This window comes from Stegodyphus dumicola, chromosome 6 (assembly GCF_044657685.1).
Source record: "Stegodyphus dumicola isolate Sdum_Otavi_A_Nest chromosome 6, ASM4465768v1".
NCBI lineage: Eukaryota > Metazoa > Arthropoda > Arachnida > Araneae > Eresidae > Stegodyphus > Stegodyphus dumicola.
Genome location: NC_140773.1, coordinates 143,911,262 through 143,929,415, shown reverse-complemented (window position 1 = coordinate 143,929,415; position 18,154 = coordinate 143,911,262). Strand labels below are relative to the sequence as shown.

General features: G+C 35.4%; 2 protein-coding genes across 2 annotated transcripts in view; one reads left to right on the top strand and one right to left on the bottom strand.

Annotated features, from left to right (window-relative positions):
* LOC118196388 (uncharacterized) overlaps positions 1–18,154 on the bottom strand; it is a 310,238-nt gene that overhangs the window by 281,107 nt on the left and 10,977 nt on the right. The window lies entirely within an intron of this gene.
* Positions 338–6,922, top strand: LOC118190136 (cuticle protein 10.9-like). The gene is made up of 3 exons (XM_035360825.2): positions 338–442; positions 3,278–3,325; positions 6,178–6,922. Exons 1-3 carry the CDS (start codon positions 437–439, stop codon positions 6,601–6,603), a joined length of 480 nt encoding a protein of 159 aa, XP_035216716.1. The 5' UTR covers positions 338–436; the 3' UTR covers positions 6,604–6,922.

Below are 18,154 nucleotides of genomic sequence, written 5' to 3'. Positions count from 1 at the left end.
AGAAGACAGGATAGTTCTCAGAATGTATGCTTGTAGACAGCAAAATAAACCTTCAACTCATTACTCCTCCTCCATATGAGATGATAGCATGTACGTGACTGGGTTCACTTTCTTTTTATTATAATACAAATACGACATAAACAAGAGTGAAGAAAGTAAAAGTGCAAGTTAAAACCCGGGGCGTGAAACCTTCAAGGCGGGATTTTGAAATCAGTGTCGGAAGATAAGAACTGGAAATTGACACGATGACCTCTTGGATCATTTCTATGCGTGCGGAAAGCGTAACAGCAATTAAGCATTCAAGACGTATTTTGCACTGTAGTAAAACAGAAGAAGTTCAACTGGTACATCGCATATATAAAGAGCCGGTGACAACGATTGACATCCACATCGTCCCTGCACAGCTGCTCGAAGTTCAGCCATCTCTATCTCCAAGATGAAGGTAAAATTCTGTTTTACGTTTTATATTGCTCGAAGTTTTTGCCCCTTCTTTCAAAACTCTATCTTTAGCTGTATTATGACAATTATGACAATTATTTTTAAAATTTTCCAAAGAGTTAGTTTTGAATAAATTCCTATCTTGTCGCTGATGTCAAAATTTTTCCTCAGACTAGAAGGTTATTGCAATATAAGGCAAGCGGCATGGTTCAAAGGTAGAAATTTAACATTAATCATGGCTATTAGAGAGTATGCTCCATCTCCGCTTCCTCAGTGGCAACTAGTTCCTATTCAAATTCTGTTAAGTCCAAAAATCAAATACTAACTGAATTGTGTGTAAACGATTTAAAGGAGTAACTATAGAATATACAGACCAAGCATTAGGGATTTGTAAAAGCTTAACTACAAAATAAAACTTTAACTAAAAGGCAAGCAGCCATATCTTTGTAATGGTTTTTTTTAATATGACAGACAATCGTTTTAGGTCTAAAATAACAGGAGTGACTTCCTTAATTCTACATGTTAATTCAAAATGGACATTAGTCCCGAACGAGATTAGTCTCGAAACGGTATTTTGCGTCGAAACACTTAAATGTGTTGCATTATTTTTCAAATTGTTGCCACCAAATATTACCGTTCTGTATTATATTTTTAAAAAAACCTAAATAATGAAGAATCAGCACAAATGTATCCCTGTTTCTCGCGCTGTGAAAAAACGACGGTGCACAGGGCCATCAGATTTTGAATAAAGTAGTACTCCACTCGAACATGGATACCTGGAAGCCCGAATTTTGAATTTCGAAATTGGTTTATTACCTATTTCAGATTTTGTAACACTTTAACTCGCTTTGAAGTCGCTGAGTTTGTTAATCAAATTTTTGATTAACAAACTCAGCGACTTCAAAGCCAGCAGTGGCAACATTATACGAAAACAAAAAAGGATTTTTATCTTCAGCGCGTGACACTGTCGTTGGAAATTCTAAAGATACGTTGTTTTTAAATATTTCGTATGATTTTGCTGTTGAATCGAGTTTTACGTAGCGTGAGAGCGAAGAACATGGTATTTAATAAATAAAGTTAACACATAAAACGTTGAAAAGTGCAAAAAAATAAAAAGCTTTTCTAAAGCCAACTTAGTCAGAAAACTGAACATTATGATGAACTGGGAAAAACACAGAAAAATGTACGCTAATAATTAACGCTGCATCGAGAATTCTAAACGTATACTGCAATGCTGCTTTTAAAATTTTTTGCGATTTTGTTGCTTAATTGTATACGGCGTAAATGCAAAGAAAAGGATGTTTAATAATAAAGCTTAAAACACCAAAAAAATTGTTAGTAACGACAAAAGAACAATAAAAAAAAAATAGGCTAGCAGGAGTGAATGGAACAGCAGACTAGTACACTGCAAGCTCAGCAAGAGTGTAAAAAATCTTAACAAGTCCTTTTGGGCGATCGTTAAAATCTGAAATCTCTCAGATTTTATTACTATCATTAATTTTTATTTGATTTCTGTTTGGTGTTAACAGTTAGGTAGCGGTTAAAAAAGTTTATAAGATGCCAACATATTGTGATAAATCAGTTTGTTAACCCATTGGAATGAATATTTATTTAAGTTTTTTTCACACAATAAAGCTATAGTATAACAGCTTTCAAGCATTTCATTTACAGTAAAATCGACCTAAAATGATAACCGCTCTACACAATTTTGAGCTCCTGAAGATGATGCGTGATACCAGTGTTTATTTACATTCCTAGATATAATAGTCACTTTCGGAAACAGTCGTGGGAAGTGGTCTTCAGGAGAGGTTCCATTAAATGAATAGCATTAAAATATTCCCCACAAAAATCGCAATATTTTTTTCCAAATGTTCAATTTCATTGCTGTCGCTTTCAGGCACTCCACAGTGGCTGGGGATCTATTGAAAAACAAGCTCCCAGGCAGAGGCAATTGCTTTGGATACATTTATCTTAATCTCTTCAACAAGAAAGTAATCACTAGGTGTGCAAGAGACAGCTGCCACAATTGTAGCCCGAGGTCAACAAATATAACTGCCTTGATAAAGTTAGTATCAAGTCCATGAAGATTTAAAATTGCTTTTCCCATGGCAAAAATATTTGCATCGAAGTTAGAGGCATTAAGATCAGCGGCATAGAAGAAAAATATTAATACAATAGTTTTTCTTTTATGCTAAGATATCTTCAAATGTAAAAAACACCATAAATTTCAGCCTGGTAGTTGGACCAGGATTGAAATCCTGGTGAACGGAATATTGGACTGGTTGCATGGACGCTTTCGTGCTTTTCCTCATGCGTAACATAGACAGGAGCTAGTTTCCAATAGAACGTCCTCTACGAAAGCATCCCTTCTCTTAGGCAGATAGCCTTCGCGCACTTTGTCATACTCAGATATTTTTAATAACTGATTATGATTTATTATTTAAATTAACAAATCAAAATGTTTTATTGTTTCAAAATAAATATTAATTCGAGAAAAAAATCCGCAATTCTAAGACGCATCACAATTTTAGAGGCGCTTGTATTGAAAAAATGTTGTTTCTTAGAATAATTATATAGGAGGGAAAAAATAAAATAAATATTTAGATTCATTTTATTTTATATAATAAATGAAGGAAGAAGAAAATTCAGTGAAAGAGAATAATGGTAATTATTAAAGACTTTTAATAATTGAGGCTCCTTAGAAATCAAATTTAATTACGAAATTCTTTTTTTCTTCATTCCTTAACTAGTTTTCCTACTGCATTTTTTTTTTTTTTTTTTTTTTTTTTTTTGTTTTGTTATCTCGGATTAATACAAGGTATTGTTTTTTTCCCTACAGGTTTTCGTTATCTTTCTTATCTTAGTTGGAGTAGCTGTTGCTCAATACGTAAGTATATTTCATTTTGAATCTTTACTGCACACATAAATTTGTAAATTCTTTTCCTTATCATTATTTATTTTATTTAATATGTGGAAAAACTTTGCTTTATTATTTAAGAAATTGCTTAATGATTACAAGTTAACTTCCTGTATCAAAAATATAATAAAGAACATAATTTTACAGCACAATTTAAGCTTTTGTAAGCACATTCTTACTTTAACTATACAGGACCCAAAAAAAGGTAAAATGTTTCTAAAATTCTTTCGTAACCAAAGCCAAAGCCAGCCCACCAGCGGCCGAGCGGTAAAGTCGCTGAACACTGGTAGTTCGGTCCGAGGTTCGAATCCCGCGAACGGGCTGGCTGCATGGGCGTTTTCGTGGTTTTCCCCATGTGTAACGTGTATACGAGCCAGTTTCCATTAGAAAGTCCTCCACGAAGGCATCCCTCCTCTTAGGCAGATAGCCCTCGAGGCTTTGCCATAATCACACCCCCCCCCGTAACCAAAGCCAAATTCTGCACAAACTAAAAATAATATAGATTGTTTTTCCTTCTAATGGCAAGGCAAAATACAGCAGAACGAGCAAATTGGTTGAACAAATATAACAATTCGATAAAGATGTTCGCCTAGGCAATCTTGGCTTGTAAGTAGCCGAAAAGCGAGATCATCAGACTTCCATTGTTTCATCTTAATGCTATCCAACAATTTCAGTTGATGTCTTTGTTTCATAGACTGTTTTATGTTCAGCTTTATAGAGTGATATGACATATTTGAGTTTGTAGATTGTAATAGTTATGCGCCTTTTCGTGCGAGGAAATTTGCCTGTTCGTTTCTATACACTGACTATCAATAAGTATTTGGACACCTATGCAAGTGACGATATCTGTGGTCCTAAGGTGTGCCACGGACTCCGCCGTTATATATCGTGTAGGAAACAGCACCGGCTTTAGTCGCATGCAAGATGCCTCGCAGTTCGGAGCTCTCTGATTTCGAGAAAGGTATAATTATCGAGAATCACAAATGTGGCCGATCCTTAAGGGACATATCTAGCGATCTGAAGTACACAAAATCGACAGTGGCCTATGTGATTAAGAAGTGGAAGATGAGCGGTGATTGTCGGAATGTGCCCCGAGTCGGCAGACCAGCGAAACTGGGAGATAGAGACCGACGAGTGCTGTCCAGAGAAATTCGGAAGAACCGCACTCAACCAATGTCCCTCATCCGCGAGGAGTTTCAAAAGGCATCCGGGAGTATTGTTTCAATGAATATCATCCGTAAGGAAGCACATCTGCTTGGTTTTCATGGTCGTGCTGCTGCCCATAAGCCTTTGATCACAAAGTCTAACCGCGCTGCTCGGTTAATGTGGTGCTAATCACATCGAAATTGAACCGTAGATCAGTGGAAACGGGTTCTTTGGAGTGACGAATCCAGGTTCACCCTTTACCGTTCAGATGGCAGGGTCTGGGTGTGGCGTCTACCTGGAGAACGTCTCCTGCCAGAATGCATTGTGCTAACAGTCAAGTTCGGCGGAGGTGGAATTATGGTCTGGGGGTGTTTCTCCTGGTATGGGCTGGGACCCTTGGTCCCCATTCATGGTAAGCTCAACTCCGACGCCTACTGCACTATTTTGGATGACAATGTACTTCCTACGTTGTGGCAGTTTTACGGGTTGAACCCCTGTTACTTTCAGGACGACAATGCCAGTTGTCATGTAATTACCTCTCGTTGAGGTTCTACCAACTATTGATTTTGAATATAGTTTTTCCTTTCTATCACAGGTGTCCAAATACTTATTGGTAGTCAATGTAGATGCCACTGTATCCAGAGATCCAGTGTATTCTAATTTTCTGATTTTTCTGCAACAGGCTTCAGCTTAATTCTCGGCACTGAAGAGCTTCTGTTGATATTATGCTGGTTTCTAAAGAGCCAAAGGCTTGAATTCCTCCTTTTGAAACTGATAGCAGGACAGCATTCTCGAATTTATAATGTAATGCCAATAATTGTTTGAGGAAAATTTTAATACATATTAAAATCAGACCGCACATATTAAGTCAGAATAATATGTGCATTTGGCAATACACAATAAAATACCAGATACTCATTGCTTATCAAAACTATTTCCGTACTTTGGACGCACGTCAATACTCACCATACTAATCGGCAGGAGATTATATAAAACTCTCTTGTAGTTAACTGGTGAACCCACATCTGCCTATCTCACTCTTAATTACTAGCTAATCCAAAGCATGGTAGCAATACGACACCGTAAAAATTAACTGTAAATGCTTTAAAATGGGCATATAACTTGCACAAACTTCACATTTTGCTTCATTTTATTTCCTTTCATTGGAAAGCCTCAGGTGTTTAACTTGCAGAGCATCAAAACATCTAGAGGACAAGTTTAAAAAGGCAGAACTTTCACTGCTTGCTGCCTTAACAGCATTTATTAAGGGCCCTTGAGCAAATGAGTGTGCTAGAACCCTTACATAAACCACACACAGGAATGAAATGCAAACGAATTAACATGGAGCCTCTATGCTCGTGGGGCACGCGGGTAAATGCCAAGTGGGCCCATACCTTAAGACGTCCCTGAGGACATGTCATCCAAAACCTGTACATGTAGTAACCCTATCTTTGGTAATTTTATAATAATTGCGATATCTATACATGCATTTCTCATGCAGTACAAGTTTAGATCTTATGTCAACCATTCTTTCCCATCTACAGCAAGATCATCTTCACGTATGCTATTATGATTGCTATTATAATATTTCCAAGATATTCGGTGTCACATGCATTTATTTTACTTAATAAAAGTCATATTTCAATAATTGTTTGATGAGAAATTTGCATTTTTAGGAGCCTCAAGGAATACCCATTCCTTATTCCTTCAGCTATTCGGCAAACGGTGAGGACGGTGGACAGAGTTCCCACCAGGAATCCGGCGATGGAGCAGGACGTGTAAGCGGATCCTATTCCGTCAGGAATCTGGAAGGACATGAAAGAGTTGTCGAGTACGTTGCCGACGAGGGTGGATTTAGACCAGTCATTAGAACCAACGAACCAGGTACCGCCAGTGTCAACCCTGCTGACGTTGTTATTGAATCTTCAGCTGACCAAGGAGGGGCTCCTGTTTCTTCCGGTTTAGGAGTCAGATCCGTGGTAGCTCGTCCAGTGGCAGTCGCTCCAGTTGCACCCGTTGCTCCAGCATCTGCTGGAAGACGTGCTGGCGTTCGATATGTCCTTGTCCCTGCTACAGACCCTAGAGCACGAGGATATAATTAAATGACTTTCGCTCTGTTTTAACAAAATTGCTCAGGGTACTAAATTTGCAAATCAAATGTCAGTGTTGTCCGTCTGTCTTTAAACTTGCTTCTCACATGCTTCAAAGGGAAATGTAATTGAAATTAAAAGATTATTAATTCACTGCCATTTCTGTATGGAAAAAATCCCAGGCCAGTATCAAACATCAAATCAGGCAAAAATGAGCCTTGGAATCAACCTTAATCATATAAAACAATGCCAGTGAATAGACATACATGATTATAGTCCAATTTCTCTTTGAAAAATTGCTCACCAGCGGCCGAGCGGTAAAGTCGCTGAACACTAGTACTTCGGTCCGAGGTTCGAATCCCGCGAACGGGCTGGCTGCATGGGTGTTTTCGTGGTTTTCCCCATGTGTAACTTGTATACGAGCCAGTTTCCCTTAGAAAGTCCTTCCCGAAGGCATCCCTTTCCTTAGGCAGATAGCCCTAGTGTGATTTGCCATAATTAAATACACCCACACTCTTTGAAAAATTCGCCACAAAGGCATATTTTTCCTTATCAGCACTCGTGTGCTTTACGATAATAAACTAAACAAAATACCAACACTATTCCAAGGTGTATTTTTGCTTAAATTTACATTACTATAATTCATTTATCGTGAATATATCTTTTTGCTTTCCACTGTCAAAATTGAAATAATCAATATACGATAGTGAAAAACAAAGAAAATCAACAATTTTGCTTGTACTATTTGTTATATTTTAGATAAGAACTTTTCCAAATGCTTTTGTTTGTCATGATATATTTATGTTTTCTTTTTTTTTTTTTTTTTTCTTAATTTTAAAAGAAACTACCTCTTATATGTACGTTTCTTACATCGCTTAGCTTTGTTTTAAAGATGTCTGACTATATGTGCATAATAAATATTATTTTTTGTTTGAAAAGTTTGTGATTTTACCTTATCAGCGTTTACAAAATCATTCCCTTACATTATAATTAGTTATGCACAAAATCATTTTGCTACATTTTTATATTACTTTTATTTCAACAAGCCTAAATATTATCCACCGTATATATATTTGCATTTCAACAATAAATTACAAAACATTTATTAAATTTAGAAAAATTCATCAGTTTTATATCATTATCTCCCTTTGTAACAAGGATTTATGAATCTTACATTTAACAATAACTAATAAATTATTGAAAATATACGAGAAAAAATATCTGTTGCGGTCACCACATGACTTCCTTGTACGGCCTATTAAATTATACACATTTATTTATTTATTTATTTATTTGGCTGCATTTCATTTAAACTTATATCCTCAAATTTCATTAGAGATATATTTCTCATTCAATTAAATCAGTTCTTACTTCGCGGCAAAGCAAAAATACAGAACATTACTCATCATCGTTAACATCAACATCATCAACTCAAAACATCTTCATTAAAAACTGAAAAATAGTAGAAAATTTTTTTCAGCCATCGGGCTAGAAGGCAGATTTTACGGTGCACAAAACAGAAAAATAACTTTTGTCCAACTGGACAAAAAGCCATTGAACGCGCAGAAACTGAATTCATTTTTCCACTGAGTTTTAAATGTAAACAAGTGGCGATTCGCTAGGCTTAATTCCCACTTAAACTTCTAAACTGTTGATAATTCTACGACTGCTGCATGCAGATTAAGTAAAGGCATAAAAACCTTAATCAGAACATAAAAACTATATAAATTAATCACTTTTAAAGGAAAGAATGCCTTTATTCTGTCCGTGCGTACAGAGGTAACGCAAAAACATCGTTCAAATGGTTTCAAGAGCAGTCGAAATGAATATTTTCTTTGAAAAATGACACTTGAAATTTCTTGCAATTACAATACTTCCTTTATTTCGTAGAAGGTTTTTCATTTTAAATATAATTACAATGAATCCCATTTACTTAAAGTACTAAAGAGCTGAAATATATATTAGACAGAATAAGTTTTGCATTTTAATTAGGATCACAATGAAAAGTCTAATGGCTAATGCTAAATACAAATTATGTGATCACGTCTGTCCATTGCTATTTTGATGACATTAACCAAATGATAACATTAAACGATGGAAAAGAAATGCCCATCAAAACAGCCAAAATTTAACAAATTTAATACAAATATAACTAGAGACATATATATAAATAGGGAACTTCGCGGTACTTTAATCAGAAAATATAACAGTTTTCACCCGACCGCACCGCCGAGAAACTAGTACATTCCATTTCTCGAAATTACTGAAAGGCATACATGGTTAAGTTACATTTAAGAGCCGGATACGGTTACAGTTGCATATACAGATTAATTACATTTATAATACCCGTTACAGTCATAGAGGGTCTGGACTAAAATGTCACTGAATTTGGCGACTTTTGAAATAAAATTAGTCGCCAAACCCATCGCCAGCTCGGCGATATCTCGGCAATTAAGCGAGATAGCCATTTACACAATGTTAAATATATCAGCACCTGTATTTTTACTTTTCCAGCAAAGCATCGCCTCTTTAGGTATTCATGTTATATTATTCCAAAAATACTACAATTTCACATAACTTCTCAAGGAAATTCTACCGTGGGATAAATCTTAACTAAGGATGAAAAAGAGCTAATTATTGTAAACTGTGTGATAAATCTTAATCAAAGATTTGTGAATAAATATTTGACTAAACTTTTATACGAATTTCACAAAACATAAATGCCTCAGTCACAAATTTTTGCACTAAGAATAATCGCTTTGTTTGGGATTGCGTTTACACGTGAACAGTTTGTTTCCTCAGCTGAAAATTAATAACGCTGCGAAAAGAACCAGATTGCCGATAAGTGTCTGTAATTTGTAATGAAGATACTTTCTACAATTTTTTTTATAGCAATTTTCCTCCCAGGTTACAATCTTTATGGAAATCGAAACGCCATTAGTTGTTGCAGTTAATTGACAGGGTATACGTAGTAAAATATAAAAGTTTATAAATTATTTACATGCAAATATGAATTTTTTTGTATGATTCACACAAAAACGTAATAAATAAAAAATAGTCTTTTTTTTCCCTCAATTTTTGATCCTCTCGGAAAAATTTTCGTGTAATTCTTTTTTAAGTAAGTTATTTAGTGGTTACTTCAATGCGATACAATTATTTGAATAAATGTCAGTCTCAAATTTTAACATTTAGTTCTCAATACGTTTGGACTACAAAGTGTGACCAACAGAAATTTCTTACATATGCCAACCTTTAGATTTCAGACAAAAAATAAATAAAAATTTGATTTTTTTTAGGGCGGTTGTGGCAATTTTATACTTTGAAAAAATATGTGGCAAAAAAAAAAAAAAATAATAATAATTTTCTTTCGTTAAAAAAAACTGTCCACTGTTTTGAGATCGTGAATTTGGCCCGCGTGCAATTTGAATTTGAGACCACCACGGAGGAAGGAATAGATTTTTCCACTGAACCGGAACAATCGAAACAATGACAGTAGGTAGAGCCGTTTTACTAGTAAATGATAAAAACGCCAAGCAGGTGGTAAGATACAGAACTGCTTTTGCAAAAGCATCATATTGCAATAGAATTGATGAAGAGAAACCACTTTAGCAATTTATAGCTGTCAAACACAGTATTCTTGGAAGAATAAACTAAGTAAATCACATTAGTACGTACAAAGGGATAAAAACCCACACTTATCGGAAATAGACTTGCAGAACCACAGCAATCCGCCCTCTTCCCCCAAATAAAAGATAATGATCGTCTGAGAAAATATGGAAGCGGTGGAAGAAGCTTGGCAAAAATGTCAACAAGTCATTAACTCATTGTAAGGTAACCTATTGTTGATTCTCTAGCTCAGTACAACAGTCTCAAATTGAAGGCCCACGAAGCAGCTTTATGCCGCTCGCGAATACATTTCAATTACGTATTTCTTGAAAATACAGAAAATCTACAATTTTATCCTCTCGGGAGTCCAAGTTCACATTATTTTTATTACCTAGAAACGAACATGAATAACGCAACAGAAAATTCACAAATAGAGCTAATTAATTTACGATATTATTCAGAGATTTTAAGATACAGATTTGATTATCTTTTACTGGTACTTTAATGGTTAAAAAAAAAAAAAATACACTCAGTTACGAATTTTTGTACTAAAGAATAATCGCTTGGTTTGGAAATGCATTTATATGTGAACAGCTTTTATTCACAGTTGGTTTGGGTTTGATTTAGTTGCTTATGGCAAAGCACACTAGAGCTGCCTGCCTTCGTGAAAGACTTTCTAAGGTAACAGGCTCGTATGCACCTTTCACAAGGGGAAAACCACGATGAAGCCCGTGCAGCCATCCTATTCTTTTAAAATAGAAGCCAGGCCAGAACAACCAGTGTTCAGCAGTTTTACCGCTCGGCAGCTGGTAGGCTTTATTCAATGTTAAAAATGAATAAGAAAAGAACGCTGTTAGCTGATGAACCTCTACAGTCCGTGAAGAAGATTATTTCTAGTAATTTCTTTCCAAACTTTATCAGATTTAATAAATAAGTGAGAAATGAGGTTGCTACAGGTCTCGTCTCACTTTGGAAATTGCTTAGTTTCCGTTAATCAAATGGCGCAGAAGCTGAAGAGAAGTTTCGTTTTGAAATAACTTTATTCAACTACTCTCACGTTATACAAACCAAACTGTAAACTCATAATAACTAAATATCCATGCATAAACACCTAATAATAATCCAGTAACACAATTACAGTCAGGAATTGTGTAAAACAATTACAGGTCATCTACATTCCAGTGATCAAATTCTACGAACGATTTCCAAGTGTGTTGCCAACGCAGGGCAACGAAAAGATGTAAATTAATTACGAGAGGGGTAAAAGTAAACAAATTTTCTCCGAAAACTTAATTCCATAATTTGTTTATTTTTTAGTTCAAAGTAAGTAATCTAATGATTAATTAAACCTTACAAAATTATTTGAAATAAATGTCAATCTGAAAATTTAGTATTCAGCTATCAATACATTTCAGTTACAAAGCGTAACCAATAAAAAGGTTTTGCAGGTACCAAACATTAAATTTTCATAAAAAAATTCTTTTTCCCCATCTAAGATATTGTTATTATCGTTTACGTACGTTCTGATAAATAATGAGTAAGAAAAATTAAAAAACTTGTTTAAAACATTTTTCATTAGCCAAAAAGAGAAAATATCGCCCTGTATTATATTTAAAGAAATTAAATAATGAAGAATCTGCATGAATGTCAGTATGTTTTCTTGGTCGATCTTTGGATTACGGTAACTTGGCGATTTTTTGGCGAAAATTTGGCGACCAACTCTGCTACAGCAACCCTCTATTTTTTTTTTTTTTTTTTCGTCGCCATTTTGTCTTCACGAAGTAAAGACATGTTTCTTTTCTTTTTATTTACTGAACACTTTTTCCAACAATCTACTAGCCGAATTACACTTATGCTAGAAATTTTATGTAACAAAACTGCTTAATCATGACAAATATTAACTGCAAAATTGGGAAAAAGTGCACAATCGCAAACTCCTTGCGCGTTTTTCAGAATAGCACATACACATAAACCATTTACACGTAGACTTATTTTTACTTAAAAAAACATCCCAGAATTGCACAAAAATGGCATTGCACACACTCATAACTTTATCCATCTACACTGCTATTTTCTCATAAATTACAAAAATTTGCACGAAAATGCAAAAAAAATTCTGTGAATCTTTAAACTCGGTAAAAAGCACATATATGAAATTACCTGATCGCGAAAAAGTATATACCCTTTCCAAGGATGAACATTTCCACGTATAAAATAAATAAAATATCCAAAAACTTTTACCTCTAAATTATCTATTATATTATAAACGTCACCAACGAATTCATACCGCAAACATTACAAATGGTTATAAATACTTAGTGTCAAATATTTAAATTATTTCCATGCACGTTTACTTCAACTGAACTTGTTTTATTATCTATTTCATATTTTGTAAAACTTCAAAGAATTTTTGATTAACAAACTCAACGATTTCAACACTGTACAGAATGAAACATTATCTCCAGTGCGCGAGACTCTGTATCGGAAATTCTGAAGATACGATGTTTTTAAATATTTTTAGCTTAAAGGAGCGTTAGCCGTATGTTGTCGAAACGTGTATGTGTATGTAAATGGGAAGGAAAAAAAAAAAAAAAAAAAAAAAAACGCAACTTTGTGCGCAATATAAAATCTGATGGTTTGGTTTGGTTTACGGGAGCTTCGAGGGCTACCTTCCTAAGGGGCCCTTCGTGAAGGGCTTTCTACGGGAAACTGGCTTGTATACGCATTATACATGGGGAAATCCACGAAAACGCCCATGCAACCAGCCCGTTCTCGTGATTCGAACCTCAGATCGAACTAGTACCAGTGTTCAGCGAATTTACCGCTCGGCCGTAATATAAAACCTGAAAGCTTTCGTATTAACTCTCCCCCCGAACTACTTTAGGCGGCTACTCAAGAATAAAATAAGTCCCCGACTAAAGTCAGAATCTACCTGCGACCGAACACGCACTCGTAAGGCGAGGGCTACCTATATATACCCCTCTTTCTGTTAACTAAATTAACTTCTAAGAACATTACAAACATTCGGATATTTGAATATAATTCGGAATTGTAAGATCTATCTCACATACTATCGTAGCTTCAACAAAATTAATTTTCCTGTCTGAGCCATTAAGGTTCGCAAACAGAAATAAAAACACATTATAAACGCATCGTAAAGCAAAAGATGGTATCGGATAGTTAGAGTATTGATTTTTCTACGAAGCTTCGACAGCGCTGAGTATTTTTAGCTGTTCAGTGTGTTATTTTTTAGTCTGCTATCTTGCTTTCTTTTGCATAACAAATACGGAACGACAAATTACTGTCGAGATGGAGTTTTCTTAGAAAATTACTTCGTTTAACAGTATCTTAAAAATCTGACTTGAACACCCCATGACTTCATCGTACTGTTTATTAAACTACACACACTATTTTCAGATTTTTTGTATTTTTTGTTTCATTTAAACTTATTTAATTCAATTATTCTAGCTTTAATTAAGTGAACCCTCAAGGTAAGCTGAAAAACAACAAAATTTGCATATTTTGAAATAAACTTTCCCGTTTAATTTTTATCGTACGGCAGTCAAACTTGTTATAATTTTATTTTTTCATAACGAGTACAAAACTTTCCCAATAAAAGCACAGGAACCGAAAGACTGCATTAAAAGTTAGATTTCGTTATCTCTCGAAAAAAATTTTTTTTAATCCGACATTGCCAGAACATGAATATTTCGTCATTTAAAACACTTCTGTAAATGGAACAGGTCTACGAGCAAACAACTGACGTTTGGTGCTGCAGACTGCAATGAGAGAGGGAGGTGCACAACCAGATGTTATAGCAGTCCTAAAGTTCCAAAGTTGTACTAAACGCATTTCACTTTTGCGAGATACACACGTATAGATGTCACAAAAAATCTCATTCTAAATCCATTTTACGATCCATTTTGGAAAATAGAGTTCTTTATTTCGTCGGCAAGTACAAATGTCATGTACAAAACAGTCAAAATGGAGTCGGGAACGTTCAAATTGGATATTTCAGTTGAAATATGATAGAGAAAAGAAATCTGCAAGACTGGAAAGCAGTGAACGGGTGAACTTTTAGCTACTACTGATATACAACGTCAGAGAGTTTTGACCAGTATCTACTTACTTTACTTCGTACAAGGAAGCAATCATACCTTACACGCTGAAATAAACTGAGATTTACACGATAAGTAAGCTAGTTGCAGAAACAGAGTCTATAAAGGAGTCCACATAACCGGTGATTATTTACTGTACATAATCTATCAAATTTGTTACAATGCTTTAATTTGAAACGCATTTCTTCACTCGTGGATTTGATCACATTACAAAATTTACAATAAGTCTATTGCAATGCTTCTCAAATGGTGTTTTATGATACTCGGAATTTAGCATACCTCGGCAAAGCGCACCAGCGCTATCGGCTTAAGAGTTGTTGTCTCATGGAGTACTTAAAAAAAAAAAAAAAACTGGCTCTTACTTACATTACGCAAGAATAAATCCACGGAAATTCCAATGTAGCCAGCCTGTTCATAGGGATATGAGCCCGAATCGAATTCAGCTATTTAGCGGTCTGACTAGCTCATCTGCTTGCAGGCTTTCGACAGAAATCATGCCCTCTCATGATTTAAACACATTATGGCACTTAAATATTAACGCAAAGACCTTGCCTTAATTTGGCGATTTTTTTACAGATGTGTGTGTGTGAGTATGGCAAAGCCTCGAGGGCTATCTGCCTAAGAGGAGGGATGCCTTCGTGGAGGACTTTCTAAGGGAAACTGGCTCGTATACACGTTACACATGGGGAAAACCACGAAAACACCCATGCAGCCAGCCCGTTCGCGGGATTCGAACCTCGGACCGAACTACCAGTGTTCAGCGACTTTACCGCTCGGCCGCTGGTGGGCCTTTTTTTACAGATGAAAAGGTAGAAAAGATTCCCAAACTATCGAAATTTATCGTAAGTCCATAACTCTTATCAACGTATGAAGTGCTGAAAAACTGATAGTTTGGAATAATATCCATGTTTTATCCGTGGGCATACCAGTGGCCGAGCGGTAAAGTCATTGACCACTGGTAGCTCGGTCCGAGGTTCGAATCCCGCGAACAGGCTGTCTGCATGGGCGTTTTCGTGGATTTCCCCATGTGTAACGAGTATATGAGCCAGTTATCCTTAGAAAGTCCTCCACGAAGGCATCCTCCTCTTAAGTACATAGCTCTCGAGGTTTTGCCATAATCACACACACACTCAACGTATGAAGAGAAGACATACTTTAGCAATTTCAAATACAAATTTTAATTATTTAATACGGATTATGTGATACATTAAAAAATAAAACAATTCCATTCTTTTTTAAATCTTTTTGCAATTTTTTTTTTGCGTTGTTCTTCTCCTCAAGTCACAGCGATCTGTTTTCGCCTTAGAAAACATCCGGGGAAATCTGCGAGACTCAGGTACGTGCAAACCTCGGCAACAGCGACTATCTGGAAAACGAATTTCCTTGTTGTTACTTTTAGAAAAATTTCAGCAAAATTCTGTACTCCTGCATAAATTTTACGCAGTATCTTCTATTGCTGGCAAATTTCATAGGCTCATACTATAAAACTAAATTTAATGCAAAAAATACCACGATTTATTTATAAGAACCGTTGGAACTTGGAATACAACAAAAAAGAACGCATACGAAAATAGCTGCGTTGTTTGACAGAAGAATTATGATGAGCTTGGTATTCAGAAGAATGGTTATGTGCATGGTTGACAGAGTTTGCCAAATTCTAAACAATCATGCGAGTTATACTAAGGTCGTTGTGATAACACGCAAGTACCTGCATTTATACATAAATCAATGAGATAAAATTTTGGGAAAATATTTTAAAGAACTGCTGTTAATCCCTTGGTTTATTACTCAATAACAGGCAGATTGAATATGAAAGTTAAATATGTTACGCTTTACGGAACGACAGAACGAAAGTACTTTCGATTATTCGAACTGATGTCGGCAAAGCAGGTCACGGGTAACTGGTTGGTTTATTTGATTATAGCAAAGCACTCGAGAGCTATTTGCTTAAAAGGACAGATGCCTTCGTGGGGGACTTTCAAAGACAGACTGGCTCGTATACACGCTATACATAGGGAAAACCATGAAAACGCCCATGCAGCTAGCCCGTTCGCGTAATTCGAACGTCGGTCCGAACTACCAGTGTTCAGCGACTTACTGCTCGGCCGCTGGTATGCCCTTGGATAAAACATGGATATTATTCCAAACTATCAGTTTTCATGCATATTGTATGTGTTTATTTCTTAGAAAAAAATCAGCAAATTTACTTCGTTTTTGAGAATGTTTAAACATTTGCCTAATTTCATTTAGAACATTTCAAAGTGCTTTTTTATCATTGTATTCGAATCCCCACTGGTTAAAGGAGTCCAATAAAGTTGCAATCGAAGCCATTGCCGTTTCGGAACCAATGTAATTGTCAGTATCTTCTTTGTATTTTGAGTACCAATCTCCACCTGTTCTGCTCTTATGATATTTGAAATGACAGCCATCAAATTTTGAACACATGTAAGCCTTCCGCCCGAATATATGCACCCCGAAGCCCGAATTTTGAATTTCGAATTTATTTTTGATTTATTTCCTATTTTGTACGAATTTAATGAAATTTTTTTATTAACAAACTCAGTGATTTGAAAACTAACAGTGGCAATACTGTTTGAAATAAAACATTTTTACCTCCGGCGAACCAGACGTTTGCCAATCGGTAGAATGAAAGATATTTCAGTTTTAATCAACAAAATCTGTAAACAAAGAACATCAAAGTTTTCATATTGTAATCAAAGCAAATTTTCAGTGTCTGATATAGTATTTGGGATATAGAAGAGTAAAATAAACAACTTTACTTAAGTGTATAAAATAAATAAGTGTTGAATCATTTTAGAATGGAAAAATTTTGCCTCTTTTTATCGTCTAACTTAATGTCTTTCAGCTCCTAAATCTATGTTACACCCTGTGGAGTTTTTTTATACAGTACTGCTTATACAAAAATTGCAAGGTCGATTTAAACATAAAGTTAATAAAAAGATTAAATTTATGCTTCAAATTACCCAATTAGGTACTTACGTATTAACGCAACCAGGCCAAAATTCGCATAAATTGCCAAATTTGGCGACCCTACTTACGGCAAACCTACGTGTTATACGTAGTTTTGTAAAAAGAGCATGTGGAGATTCACAAAATTTTCCTGCATTTTCGTGCAAATTTTTGTAATTTATGAGAAAATAGCAGTGTACATGGATAAAGTCAAGAGTGTGCGCAATGCCATTTTTGGCAATTCTGGGGTGTTTTTTTAAGTAAAAAGAAGTCGACGTGTACATGGTTATGGCGAATACGGTTTTCAATCAGTGCTAAAAGCAATAGCCAAAAGATTTCCGCCGAAAAAAATAATTCTGCAACTTATTCAAATTTGAAACCAGAAGGGTTTAATTGCTATTTTATATTTTAAAACAAAATAATATATGGTGTGGTGTGGTGTATTTAATTATGGCAAAGCACACGAGGGCTATCTGCCTAAGAGGAGGGATGCCTTTCGTGGAGGACTTTCTAAGGGAAACTGGCTCGTATACACGTTACACATGGGGAAAACCACGAAAACACCCATGCAGCCAGCCCGTTCGCGGGATTCGAACCTCGGACCGAACTACCAGTGTTCAGCGACTTTACCGCTCGGCCGCTGGTGGGCCAAAATAATATAAAAAACTGTATTAAAAATTATCTGTAATTAATAAATGTACATTTTCTTTCTATTCATACTTTTTTACTCAAACTTACAAATAGCGTAACCTGGTTGCGATAATACGCAAGTACCTAAAAGGGTACATTTCCTGTAATTAATGCTCTTTACATTATTATATATGTAGCCCCAATGAGCGAAACTGTTAATTTTAATGAAACTTAACTAT